The sequence below is a fragment of the Ranitomeya imitator genome, chromosome 3, assembly GCF_032444005.1.
Source record: "Ranitomeya imitator isolate aRanImi1 chromosome 3, aRanImi1.pri, whole genome shotgun sequence".
NCBI lineage: Eukaryota > Metazoa > Chordata > Amphibia > Anura > Dendrobatidae > Ranitomeya > Ranitomeya imitator.
In genome coordinates this window covers 126,769,470-126,781,917 of record NC_091284.1, presented here as the reverse complement: position 1 = coordinate 126,781,917, position 12,448 = coordinate 126,769,470, and the positions used below count along the sequence as shown (strand labels likewise).

Genomic DNA, 12,448 nt, shown 5'->3' with positions numbered 1-12,448 from the left:
AAATATTTCATATATCAAAACCAGGCCTATTCATTTGACTCTTCCCACAATCAAAGCAACAACCAAAGAAGAAAACGAAGGAAGCAAATGTCAAAAAATAACAATATATATTTATTACATAGATGTACAACACAATAAAACAATTTCCACATATATAACCTAAATCACAAAAGATACATACTGTCCTCAGCGAGATACACATGCAGTATAGGACTGTATCACAAACGGTCGTGCAAGGCACCCTCACTAAGTCTCCAAAAACAATATAGACAGAGGCACAGATAGAAAAAACTGTTAGACGACTCTGGATATACGCGACCATGGGTCATACATAATAGGTAGAAAAGAATACTGCGTACCCAAAGAAAGCCATATAGGCTATAGGAAAGTAATTAGGTAAAAAGACCTATATAGCACAATGGCAGCTATCCTAATAAAGTGCAAACAGTGCTTAATATAGCAGCCATTGCTAATGCTATCCTACAGAGCCTACCTGTGCTCAAGGGGTAAATCCCCATATATCAAACAGCATATCAAAAGGAGAAAAGGATGCAATACATGACCTGTGTGTGCAGTCCTGTGTGCCCCAACGCACGTTTCGCGTATAGCTTCTTCCGGGGGAGTGTCTTCTAGGGGTAAATCCTGATGACAAGTTCCCTTTAAAGGGGCTGTCAGTTCAGAACGACTGTCCAGACCAAGGACAGGCACTCGGGGCTCCATGGTGGAGCAAGTGGTTTATATACACCTTCCCTCCTGCTGGTTTTCCATCTATCTCTGCCCTTCTCTGTCTCCATGAAGCCAGAGCTGTCAATCAAAGAAGAGGGGTGGAGATAAAGCAAGCAGGAGTGAAGGTGTATGTAAATAATTGGCCCCGCCGAATGACAGGACTTAGGTTGAACACTCATCCTGTGCGGACAGAGTCCCTCTAAGTTTATGTCAGTGGAGAATATCATCTTTAGCAGTAGCCACTTTTCCTATGACATTTTCTCAAACTCATGGACAAGATCACAGCAGATGTCTTCTGAATTTGTGGCAAAGCCGATCACGGTATCCTATGATTTGTACATTATGCAGTTTATCAGCTTGTATTCACGAACAATGTAAACACAATATACTTATGTTTTTTGTGCCCACTCAGCTGGAAGAACCACAACAAGTGAAGAGCTGGAGGACATGTTGGAAAGTGGAAACCCAGCCATCTTCTCATCAGGGGTATGAGTCCTCTTATTTGGATTACGAAGCCTAATTGGTGGTTACTGAGGTTCTTTGGGAAACTCTTGAGGACCACCCTTCATCTATATGCAACACATATACTAATTTTACCATTATTTTAATGCTAAAGATCAGGACATTAATCCCCGTCCTTGGACTCTAGGACCATTTAAATGTTGTCCACTACTTTTATACTGATGAGTTTCCTTGGGATAGGTCCTAAGTTTCAGATTCGTGGGCCTCCAACATGTGGCACCACCATCCCTCAGCTGTTATGAGCCAGATGTAGACATTGAATGGGTTATAAGGATAGTTCATCAATATTATGGATCTCTGATCTAACAGTGACAGTCTGGAGAATACCGAATTGTGACTTGTCTCATTCTATTGAGAGAATGAGATTAGTGGGCATGTGACCGCAACTATGCAAATCGCATATGTATGGTCTTGTCAGTGCCATTCACAGTGGAAATACAGGGGAATCGTGACAATTAGTGCATCGCACACTGCCACTATGCAGCAGACTGCAGTCACATAGGGTCACTGCAACCTTTTATTCTTAGACCGAAAAACCACTGTAGTGAACAACCGCCTTTAGACAAATATGGTGTTCTAGTTCTCCAAGTTAATTAGAAATGGGTTGTGGATATAAAGTTACACTTGTATAATATCACTTGTGTGGGGGAATGCAGGCAGATATATATTGCCTTGGTATGGGATACATCTATTCTCACTCTTCTAAGTAAATGTATATTCAGGATCTTTGCATTGTACTCTTAATGATGTATCATAATTATTCAAATCCTGTTCAAGTACGAAGAAAATCGCAGGCTACACACTAAGGGTTCGTCTACATAGACCGGCCCGGCAGCACAATTCGACCGCTGACCGCTAATCGGTAAAGTTTTACGGCTTGGCTTTTGTTAGAATAAATGCTTGCAGAGACAGATCTATACTAGATCACTCAACACGCATCGCTGCCATAGTTATCGGCAGTATGAGTCCTGTTTACACAGGACTATGCACCACCGAGAATGATGTTTTTTTTTGTATGGCATAAAAGATCATTTTGATCGTTTATCGGGTGATTGGCAGCCTGTTTACAGAGCAAGATAACTGTGAAACAAACATTTTTAACATCGCACATTCATGATTATCTTGTAGTGTGAATACCCCTTAAGGAATTGTTCCCTGAGGTTATGGGGAGATAGCAAAAGTTTAGCTTTAGACTAATTGGCAGGGGACGCAGCAATAAGGACTATCACTAAGGTGTGGCATAGCGAGGAAGACTGACCGATGTACACTTCTCTTTACACCATGGTCACGCCACCAAACCTTCTCATTGGTTAGGTCTCTCTTGTAAACGTATAGAGATTTGAAGTAGAAGAGAAAATTTGCCCATCAGAATGGTTGAAATACGCTAAGTGGTGGCCCCATCTAAGCCTCTGACACTAGGTTCTTTTTGCTATGCGCTAAATACCTAATTGCCCAAACCTAATTTGTTATAGCATCGTAACTTTACTGTTTTATTATTTGTAGGCATCTATCCATTATTAACCCGAACATTGCCATGTCTCTGCACAAAGTCCTCAATTTTCACAAAACAAGCTCCTCACATCCTGTTGGACTTACCACTGTCCTGTAAAGATGGAGACCTTATTTTAGAAAGCTTCAGTACTTGCTTTATCGATCAGTCAGCTGAGAATAATGATTTTCTCATGACAGTGACACCTGTTAGGGGTGGAATATGCAAGGCATCAGATTAACAGTCTGTTCTGGAAGGTGATACAGGAAAGCAGGAAAATTAGCACAAGGAACTGAGTGATATTTTGGGCCAAACAGTGATGGCTAAGAGACGACTGGGTCAGAATATCTCCATATTGGCAGGTCTTGTTTGGTGTTCCCAGTATGCTGCGCTTAGTATCTAGTAAGAAGTACCATCGGTGAACCTGCGACATGGTCATGTATGCTCAAGGCTGACTGATGTGAAAGCATCAAAAATGGCCATGTGAGCATTACAACTGAACTACGTAAAGAAGTTTGCCTGGTTTGATGAATCACATTTTCTTTTATATTACACGGACGACCAGATTCATGTACACTATGTACCTGGGGAAGAAATAGCACCAGCATGCTCTATGGGTAGCCAGTGGAGGTAGTATGATAGTGATCAATGTTCTGCTGGGAAAACATGGATCCTGACATTAATGCAGATGTTACGTTGACACATATCGTCTACTGAAATACTATTCAGATCAAGTACACTAATGGCAATGGTATTCCCTGATGGCGGTAGCCTTTTTCAGCAGGATTAAGTGCCCTGCCACAGTTCAAAAATTATTCAGAATGGTTCGTAGGATGTGCTTAAAAAAGCAAGTGCGGGCTAAGGAAGCCCACCTCAAAACTCAGGGCTCGCAGAATCTACTGATAAGATAACGTCTTTGTGCCAGATACCACACAATAATGTCAGAGGTTTGGTGGAGCTGATTGGTGACCGCTGTGTTTGCCTTCTAAGGGGAATCTATACAATATTAGGCAGAAACAAAAATTGAGGTCACTTCAAGCTACACTGTGCATTATTACCATCTCTACCTCAACCCATTGGTGCCAGCTTTCGACTACTTATGGCCACCATGCCCAATTTAGAGCTTATTTACTTCTTCAACCCCATCATGGGGGTCATAAAAAATAACTAGATATCCAATCTGGCTTGTTCGTGCTTGTCTTGCAGATCATCATGGACTCCAACATTACGAAGCAAGCTCTGAATGAGATTGAGACTCGGCACAGTGAAATTATAAAGCTGGAGAACAGCATTCGAGAGCTACATGACATGTTTATGGACATGGCAATGCTTGTAGAGAGCCAGGTGTGTAAAACCTCACCTCCATTTTTAATCCGTATCATAGTGAAGGGGGGCGGACACTTTACCTGTAAAAAAAAAAAAATGTGCTGAAGCATACTAATAAACCTCCCCGTATTTTTCCTTTACCATAATATGATATAGGAATGGTATTGCATTTATTGAGAATATATATTAAAATGGAGGTGCTCTGGTCAACAGTTTGCACTTGGGCATTGGGTTTCTCACCCTCCCTCCTGTCTTTACTTCCCATGCTGCGTGTGGGATGAGATCTCAGCTGGTAGGTGCCAACCGCGTCCATGTCGTGTTTTGTCAGTGTACGTTTTGTGGCTGTGTGCTTTCAGCTCTGCGATTACCTGGCAGTGGATAGTGTCTATTGTTTGCATGCTAACACCTCCCCCCCCCCCCAAAAAAAAAAAAAATTATATAGTGTATTATCAAGGTATCCTGATTGTGGAGCAACTTTTCTCATTTCTTTCCACCAAAAACATCACCATTAAAGGGACACTGTCACCTGAATTTTGAGGGAACAATCTTCAGCCATGGAGGCGGGGTTTTTGGGTGTTTGATTCACCCTTTCCTTACCCGCTGGCTGCAATATTGGATTGACGTTCATTATCTGTCCTCCGTAGTTCATGCCTGCACAGTGCAATCTTGCCTTGCACAGGCGTGTCCTATGGAGGACAGAGAATGAACTTCAATCCAATATTGCAGCCAGCATGCAGCCAGCGGGTAAGGAAAGGGTGAATCAAACACCCCCAAACCCCGCCTCCATGGCTGAAGATTGTTCCCTCCAAATTCAGGTGACAGTGTCCCTTTAAATAATAAAAATCTGTTGTGTGGTTAGGTGCTAGTGTCCAATGCAGAGAACTAGATAACTGTAACGCCTATTGCATAAAAAATCACCCACTTATTCAATGTAGTGTCATGTAACGTAATCCCCCAACCTTCATACGACCGTTGTCTGATACTTACAAAAACTGTCAATCCGTGGAAATCAGACTGCACTCAGTCACTCTGTCATCCGAGTGCAGTCCGATGATTTCCACAGACTCATGGCCCCTCTTGCGTTCTGATTTTGAGATTAAACTCTGGCGTGTTACAATATTTTTCCTCTGATCGGCTCGGTCCGAGGAAAAAATCTGATGTGTTCACGGCCCCATAGAATAACATTGGTTTGGGTGTAAAAAAAAAAAAAAAGTCAGACAGTTTAAATCCCCGCCACACGTGAGCCCTGTAACAGCTTTAGGTGTGGGACATTCCCAACACCTTTGGGTATTTGGGTCACAAAATTGCAAACATGTAAAACCTTATTAATGTATAACTTTTTAAGTATTGAAATACTTTAATTTGAGGCACACTTGATATGAGGCACACACGGACTTTACTATTTAGGGACCTTAGAAAAGGAATAATGTTGGATCTAAAAGAGATTTCAGTGAAAAGTCTATACTAGGGAATTGATGGCTGCTTAATATACAAGTAAAGGTTGAAATTGGCCATTTACGAGATCAGTGTTACTTATGTAATGGCCGTACTGTACAGGATAGTCCTTCTGAGTGCAGCTTTTCTTACACTTTCCATGTCGTTGTGTGCCTGTTCCATATTTTTGTACTTGGGTACAATTGTTCTATTGGATTGGAAATCTCACACATATTGTTACCTTGATACAGGTTAAAGCTGATCGGAGCAAGTGGGGCTGAGAGTCACCCACAGAAGAACAGGTAACATGCAAGTGATGAAGATTTAACAGCAAACTATTAAGTAACTCTTTTTCTGGCCCTCTTCTGTTGTCCCTTGCTCACTCTTCCTGTATCACTTTCTACCTTCTCTCTCTTCTTACTTCTGTTCCTGTTGTCCTGGACATGTCTCCCGTGTATTCTGAACGTTGCCACTTCTGTTCTGCATCGTGCCTTCCATGTCCATCTCTTCTGGTCACTTGAATGTTTGGGGGAACCTTTTTATTTGTCTCCACTTTTCTTACTGGATTGGGCTTTAAATCTTCTACTTCCTCCATGGTCGGTCCTTGCCTTGTTCTCTGTAAACCACGTCTTCGATATAAATGTCATTCTTGTCCTAACTAATAATGCATGCTTCCTCTCTGCCATGGCTATGACCACTTGCATGTGTCTGATCTTGTATGTCGCTTTTTTGTACTTCTCCAACTTTTCTGTGTTACTTTCTCTCTCTTGATGTCTTCCGAACTTCTCTGGCTCCTTCTTTTTGGCCTCTTCTGTTTCTCCTTTTCCCTGCCCCCTTCTTTGTACACACCATCAGGGAGAGATGATTGACCGCATAGAGTATAATGTGGAGCATTCTGTGGATTATGTGGAAAGAGCCGTGTCTGACACCAAAAAAGCCGTCAAGTACCAGAGTAAAGCCAGAAGGGTAAGTGGTTACTCCGTTTAATTACCTATCACGGAGAGGCAGTGGCACCCTCCTTGGCATACACATCACCCATCATCTACAGCCTTGCTTGTACTTGAGTCTTGGCTATGACCTGCTGACATCCTGAGATATATCTTTGTCCCATGAAAGTGACCAGTTCCCATGCTGTGTCTCTAACGTTACTTCTGCTTAGAAAAGCGTATTTTGTCATCTCATCAAATATCGACATGCAGACTGCTAGCAACGTAATAATATTCTACCTCTACACTAGACTGTATTCACATCTGTGCCAGATACCATCGTGTTTGATGGGAAAGTCGGTTTACGTTTAAAGAGAATCTGTCAGCAGGATTACACACCCAAAACTATTTCTATTTTCAAAGTCAAGTCTAGCAATACTTCTACATGGCCAGTCTGTTCCTCCATTACTGAGATATCAGCCTTTGATGTAAATGAGGCTGAAGAGCTATTTGAAGTCTCCGTCACTCCAGCTCTATTCCCCGCACAGCGCCACCTCCTCTTGTTGACTGGTGGCTCCTTTGCCTGTAGTTACACAGCATAGAGGCAATCAGTCAAGCAGGAGATGGCACTCAGCAAAGAACAAAGCAGAAATGACAAAAAGGCTTCAGACCTACCATAGTCTTTCAGCCTCATTTACATATCACTTCAAACTCAGTGAGTGAACTACTTATCAGAGAAGGGGTCGTGGTCGGACTAGTGTTCACATGAGCTGTAGTCCAGGCAATGATTTTCTCCTAGTGCTAAAACCTTCATTGTATGGAAGTGACACATCCCTGAAATCTGTGTATCGGCCCCTAGCTCATGCTGTCCTCAGATTACATAGCAAAAACCTACTGGCAGATTACCTTTAAATAACGCAAGGGAACACAGATATAATTACTCTTATGCTCATGTTTAGAGCAACTTAATCATTTATGTGACTGTAAAATGATACAAGTTAGGCTTTATGTAGGATGAGTGTAATATGGACTCATTTTAGCATCCATATTTAGCAGACACAATGTTCAACCTGACAGGATCCTTTTAAGTACTATTTTTATTTGATTAAAAGGGTCGTCCAGTAAAGTTACAGTATATCACTGATCCTCAGGATAGATCCGAGGGTTCCGATCTCTAGGGCTTGCACTAATAGGCAGAACGGAGCACTTTTGTTACCATTATCCCCAGTTAGCCTGAAGGAGCAGTGCGCATGTCCGAACAGTAGTCCATTCACTCTTTTTGGGGCTGCCGAGCACTACATTCAGATTTTTCCAGCAGCACCATAGAAAGTTAGTGGAGCATACAAACTGCCGATCGGAGCAGGTCCCGTATGGTTGGACCTCCACCAATCTATCTCGTGGATAGGTAACAGGTAATCATTTTTGTTCACTGGACAACCCCTTTTAAGGATGATTTGTTGTACTATAATGTTGTTGTTTTTTTTTCAAAACATTGCTGACTGCTTCTATCTTGTCTTCTGCAGAAGAAGATCATGATCATCATCTGTTGCGTGGTGCTTGGGATTGTCATTGCTTCAACGTTCGGAGGAATATTTGGATAGAGAACGGAACAGCGAGCACACAATGCATGTTCTGGACATAGCAGGAAATGTGCGGTATTCCGTGTAAGCTGCACCTGAAGGTGGGGGACTGACAGCGAAAACAGACTTCCCAAGAGGAGAGCCCCTCTGCATGACTACCCTGTGTGTAACCCAGCGCACGTACCCAGGGAGAGACTGTTTGCTGCGGGAGGGGGAGGAAGGGGTTTTACAAAGCCAGACCACTGACTTGGAATTGTATGCAAAGCAATGTCCATGCTTCTTCCCTCCAAGAAGAACAATCTCCAGCAAAGGTGAATCCGGCTTGGTGCTTTTAGGGAATAATATAGGGTTAGATTTCCTGTGCTGCCTTTATATTTTGTCCCCATGCCCACCAGATGCCTTTTTGGTTCGGGGAAGGACCTGTCTCTACAACAGCCAACTAGACACTCCAGTGTTGGGCCAAAGTGCCAAGCATAGCCAATTTTTTCCACCACATTCCTCCCCCTCTGAACAAAAAAATAACTTGGGACAGCGCGCTGGGACAGACCATGTTGGCCTCCCCTTTGCATGACAGGGGTTCAGTGTTTGGTTAAGCATTTTAAGGTTGGAATATGTTTTGTGTGATCCTCGCCCTTTATCAACACCTCTCCGGGAGAGGAGCACATTCCCATATTTTTGTATCATGTGTATACATTTCCTTTTGTAATTGTGTGAGCAAGGTGTCCACCTGTGTATATGTCTCTCTAAACCACATATGCAGACGAATCAGTGTGTGAGGAGACTCCTGTGTACTGGAAGCTGTGGAAATGTCACAGTGGGGCCGGGCACAACCATCAGGTGAGTTGATGATGGTAAACCAAGCCCTGAGGTGCCTTACGGCTTGCACCAGTCGGGAGTTAATCCCTTTTAGAGCTGGGAAAACCCTTGTTACTTTCCCAGCTCGGAAAGGGATTAATCACCAGCATGCTTTGTGAGGAGAGTTTTTATATTTGGTGTTATATCTTCCTGGTGTATTTTGTCTGCAGCCTTTCTGTGGCATTTACGGTAATAAATGATGTGCGTTTGGGAACCCGCCTTGTATTGTTTTTATTAAGATTGTTGACAAACTCTCTAGGGTTCTCATTCTTCAAGTATGGATCCTGCAAAAAGGTAAGATGGCTGTGTGCCAATGTTCCCTGGGAAAAGTATGCAAAACTGGCCCCTCTAAGAGGTTATTATCTCAGAGTGTTTCATAGACCAGCCCTAGCATTCAGCAATGACTATTTTACACTGCGATCCTTACAGATTGGATGCACTAATGACCGGAGTTGAGCGAATTTTTCAAAATTTGGGTCCGATTATGATCGGCGGCGAAAATTGGTTTTGCAATATTAGCCGGATGTCATTGGAGTCAATGGGAGTAGAAATGAACCAATATGTTTGGAACTGATCATCAATCATAAATTTGACACGAATAGGGCACTAATATGGTACAAATATGGCAAATTCAGATTCGGCGACATATTTGCTCAACTCTATTAGTGACTCCATGTACAGTAGCTGTATGATTGCCTTGTCAAGGTTTCCAAAGAGAGTAACACCCAGGGCCGGACTGGCCATTTGGCAAATTCCAGAAGGGCCTGTCTGGTCGTGGGCTGCCTTGTCTGCTAAGTTGTTAACAGAATCGGTGTTCTCAAGACATTCATACTGTTAAGAGTTGTGACGGAGCACAGAGTCACTTACCCCAGCAGGCCATGTGTGTCATTAGAAATATTGGTCTTGTAGGAAATCTTGCTTTCTTCAATCCAGGGTAATATTAGTAATATATCCCATCTGGTTCTTGGGGACGGGGACAACATGGGCCTGTGTGATTTCAAATGCCAGGACTGAATTTCAGTCCCAATCTGTACCTGGTAACATCTCATAGCACTCAGTGTTGGCTCTGTTGGGCAGTCATTTCCAACATAGCCAGAAGAGAAGTGGAAAAATGAGAAACTGTGTAGATCGCGCTTCTGGTCAGGATGACTCAAAATGTTCCCTAAGTTCAGTATGTAGACATTATTAGATTTATGGGGGCAGCAATACCAATGTGTTGTTAGGACCATATCGGCTCCTTTGTCAGGATTGATGTGGTTAAATCCTAATAAAGAGGCATTCCTGAAACGCGTTGATATTCCTGCACCTATAAATCTTATAATGGGTCCATCACAATATTATTAACGCCATTTCCATGCCTGCACAGTAAAGGAGCATTTAAATTGACAGAGTTGCTAAGAATCAGCCATTGTAAACAGGTTGGCAACTACATGAGAAATAAATAAAACAATCGTCCATCAGATAAAATTATTTTTAATATTCCTTAAAAATTATCATTCTTGGCATGTCAGCTTACAATCCATTTTCCAGACCCCCCACTACTGTGTTTTAAGCAGCCCACAAATCTAAGAAGTATCATTTTCAGAAGCTCCCTGTCCTCTCCAACAGCTGCAGGAACCTTTCCGTGCAACCAGAAAAAATGTAAAACCTGTCCATTTATAATGACCACGGACAAGATAAAGATCCCCAACTCACATCAGGACTACTGGGTACTTTCAGCTGCACCACATCTAATGTGGTGTACTTAATTATTTGTACTAAATGTCCAACTGGGAGTCTGTATGTAGGGGAGACAGGGCAAAATCTAAGGACAAGGATGAATTCTCACCGACACAATAAGAGAAAAAAGAATGAATCTACCTGTGGCAAACGATTTTTGCATCCCAGGTAACAGCACCATGGACATGAGATTACTTGTATTAAAGGGTAATTTCAAATCTTAGAGAGACAGAAGAGTCTGGGAATATAAGCTGATCATGACCTTTGATACACTCAGTGCAGGAATGAATGTGTCGCATGGATTTATGTCTTTTTACATCAATTAAGGAGTTTGCTCCTCAGACCTTGTGGGGGCATCACAACACAGAACCAGACCACAATCAGAGGACAATAAAACCATTCACACTCTTTATCTATGAACTGTTCCAATATTTATGGACATAACTGTTTATCACTCTCGTATAATGTTAGTTATGCTTCACGTCACCTGTCTTATCTATGGCATTATTTCTGTGCTGTGTTGTGCATAAATATGTGATTCTTCAGAATTTGTATTAGTCTTTGCCTGATGAGAAGACCTGAGTAGTCTCGAAAGCTTGCAATTTGTTACCATCTTTTCAGTTGGTCATTAACCCCTCTGTGACCTTAGACGTACTATCTCGTCGAGGTGCCCTGGGCTTATCTGACCCTGGACGGGATAGTACGTCATAGCGATCGGCAGCGCTCACGGGGGGAGCGCCGCCGATCGCGGCCGGGTGTCAGCTGCTTATCGCAGCTGACATCTGGCACTATGTGCCAGGAGCGGTCACGGACCGCCCCCGGCACATTAACCACTGGCACACCGCGATCAAACATTATCGCGATGTGCCGGCGGTGCAGGGAAGCATCGCGCAGGGAGGGGGCTTCCTGCGGGCTTCCCTGAACCCCCCGCAGCAACGCGATGTGATCGCGTTGCTGCGAGGGTCTCACCTCCCTCCCTGCTTCCTCCAGCCCCGGATCCAAGATGGCCGCGGATCCGGGTCCTGCAGGGAGGGAGGTGGCTTCACAGAGCCTGCTCAGAGCAGGCACTATGAAGCAGCCTGCACTGCTATCAGATCAGTGATCTGACAGAGTGCTGTGCAAACTGTCAGATCACTGATCTGTGATGTCCCCCCCCCCCCCCCAAGACAAAATAAACAAGTTAAAAAAAAATTTCCAAATCTGTAAAAAAAAAATAAAAAAAAATATTCCAATATAATGAAAAAAAATATATATATATATTATTCCCATAAATACATTTCTTCATCTAAATAAAAAAAAAACAAATAAAAGTACACATATTTAGTATCGCCGCGTCCGTAACGACCCGACCTATAAAACTGGCCCACTAGTTAACCCCTTCAGTAAACACCGTAAGAAAAAAAAAAAAAAAAAAGGCAAAAAACAACGCTTTATTATCATACCGCCGAACAAAAAGTGGAATAACACGCGATCAAAAAGACAGATATAAATAACCATGGTACCGATGAAAACGTCATCTTGTCCCGCAAAAAAACGAGCTGCCATACAGCATCATCAGCAAAAAATAAAAAAGTTATAGTCCTGAGAATAAAGCGATGCCAAAATAATTATTTTTTCTATAAAATAGTTTTTATCGTATAAAAGCGCCAAAACATAAAAAAATGATATAAATGAGGTATCGCTGTAATCGTACTGACCCGAAGAATAAAACTGCTTTATCAATTTTACCAAACGCGGAACGGTATAAAAGCCTCCCCCAATAGAAATTCATGAATAGCTGGTTTTTGGTCATTCTTCCTCACAAAAATCGGAATAAAAAGCGATCAAAAAATGTCACGTGCCCGAAAATGTTACCAATAAAAACGTCAACT

At 42.6% G+C, this 12,448-nt stretch overlaps 1 protein-coding gene across 4 annotated transcripts in view; it reads left to right on the top strand.

Moving 5' to 3' along the window:
• The window catches only part of STX1A (syntaxin 1A), a 212,375-nt gene extending 203,303 nt beyond the window's left edge, over positions 1 to 9,072 (top strand). For 2 of the 4 annotated variants that reach the window (XM_069761405.1, XM_069761406.1), the window contains exons 7-10: positions 1,139 to 1,212; positions 3,944 to 4,081; positions 6,353 to 6,463; positions 7,947 to 9,072. In XM_069761405.1, the coding sequence (XP_069617506.1) occupies positions 1,139 to 1,212; positions 3,944 to 4,081; positions 6,353 to 6,463; positions 7,947 to 8,024 (401 nt within the window). In that variant the 3' untranslated portion in view covers positions 8,025 to 9,072. Of the gene's footprint in view, positions 1 to 1,138; positions 1,213 to 3,943; positions 4,356 to 5,748; positions 6,464 to 7,946 lie in introns of all 4 variants that reach the window. The other 2 variants (XR_011319792.1, XR_011319793.1) reach the window with 2 other exon arrangements.
• Positions 9,073 to 12,448: the final 3,376 nt, after the last annotated feature.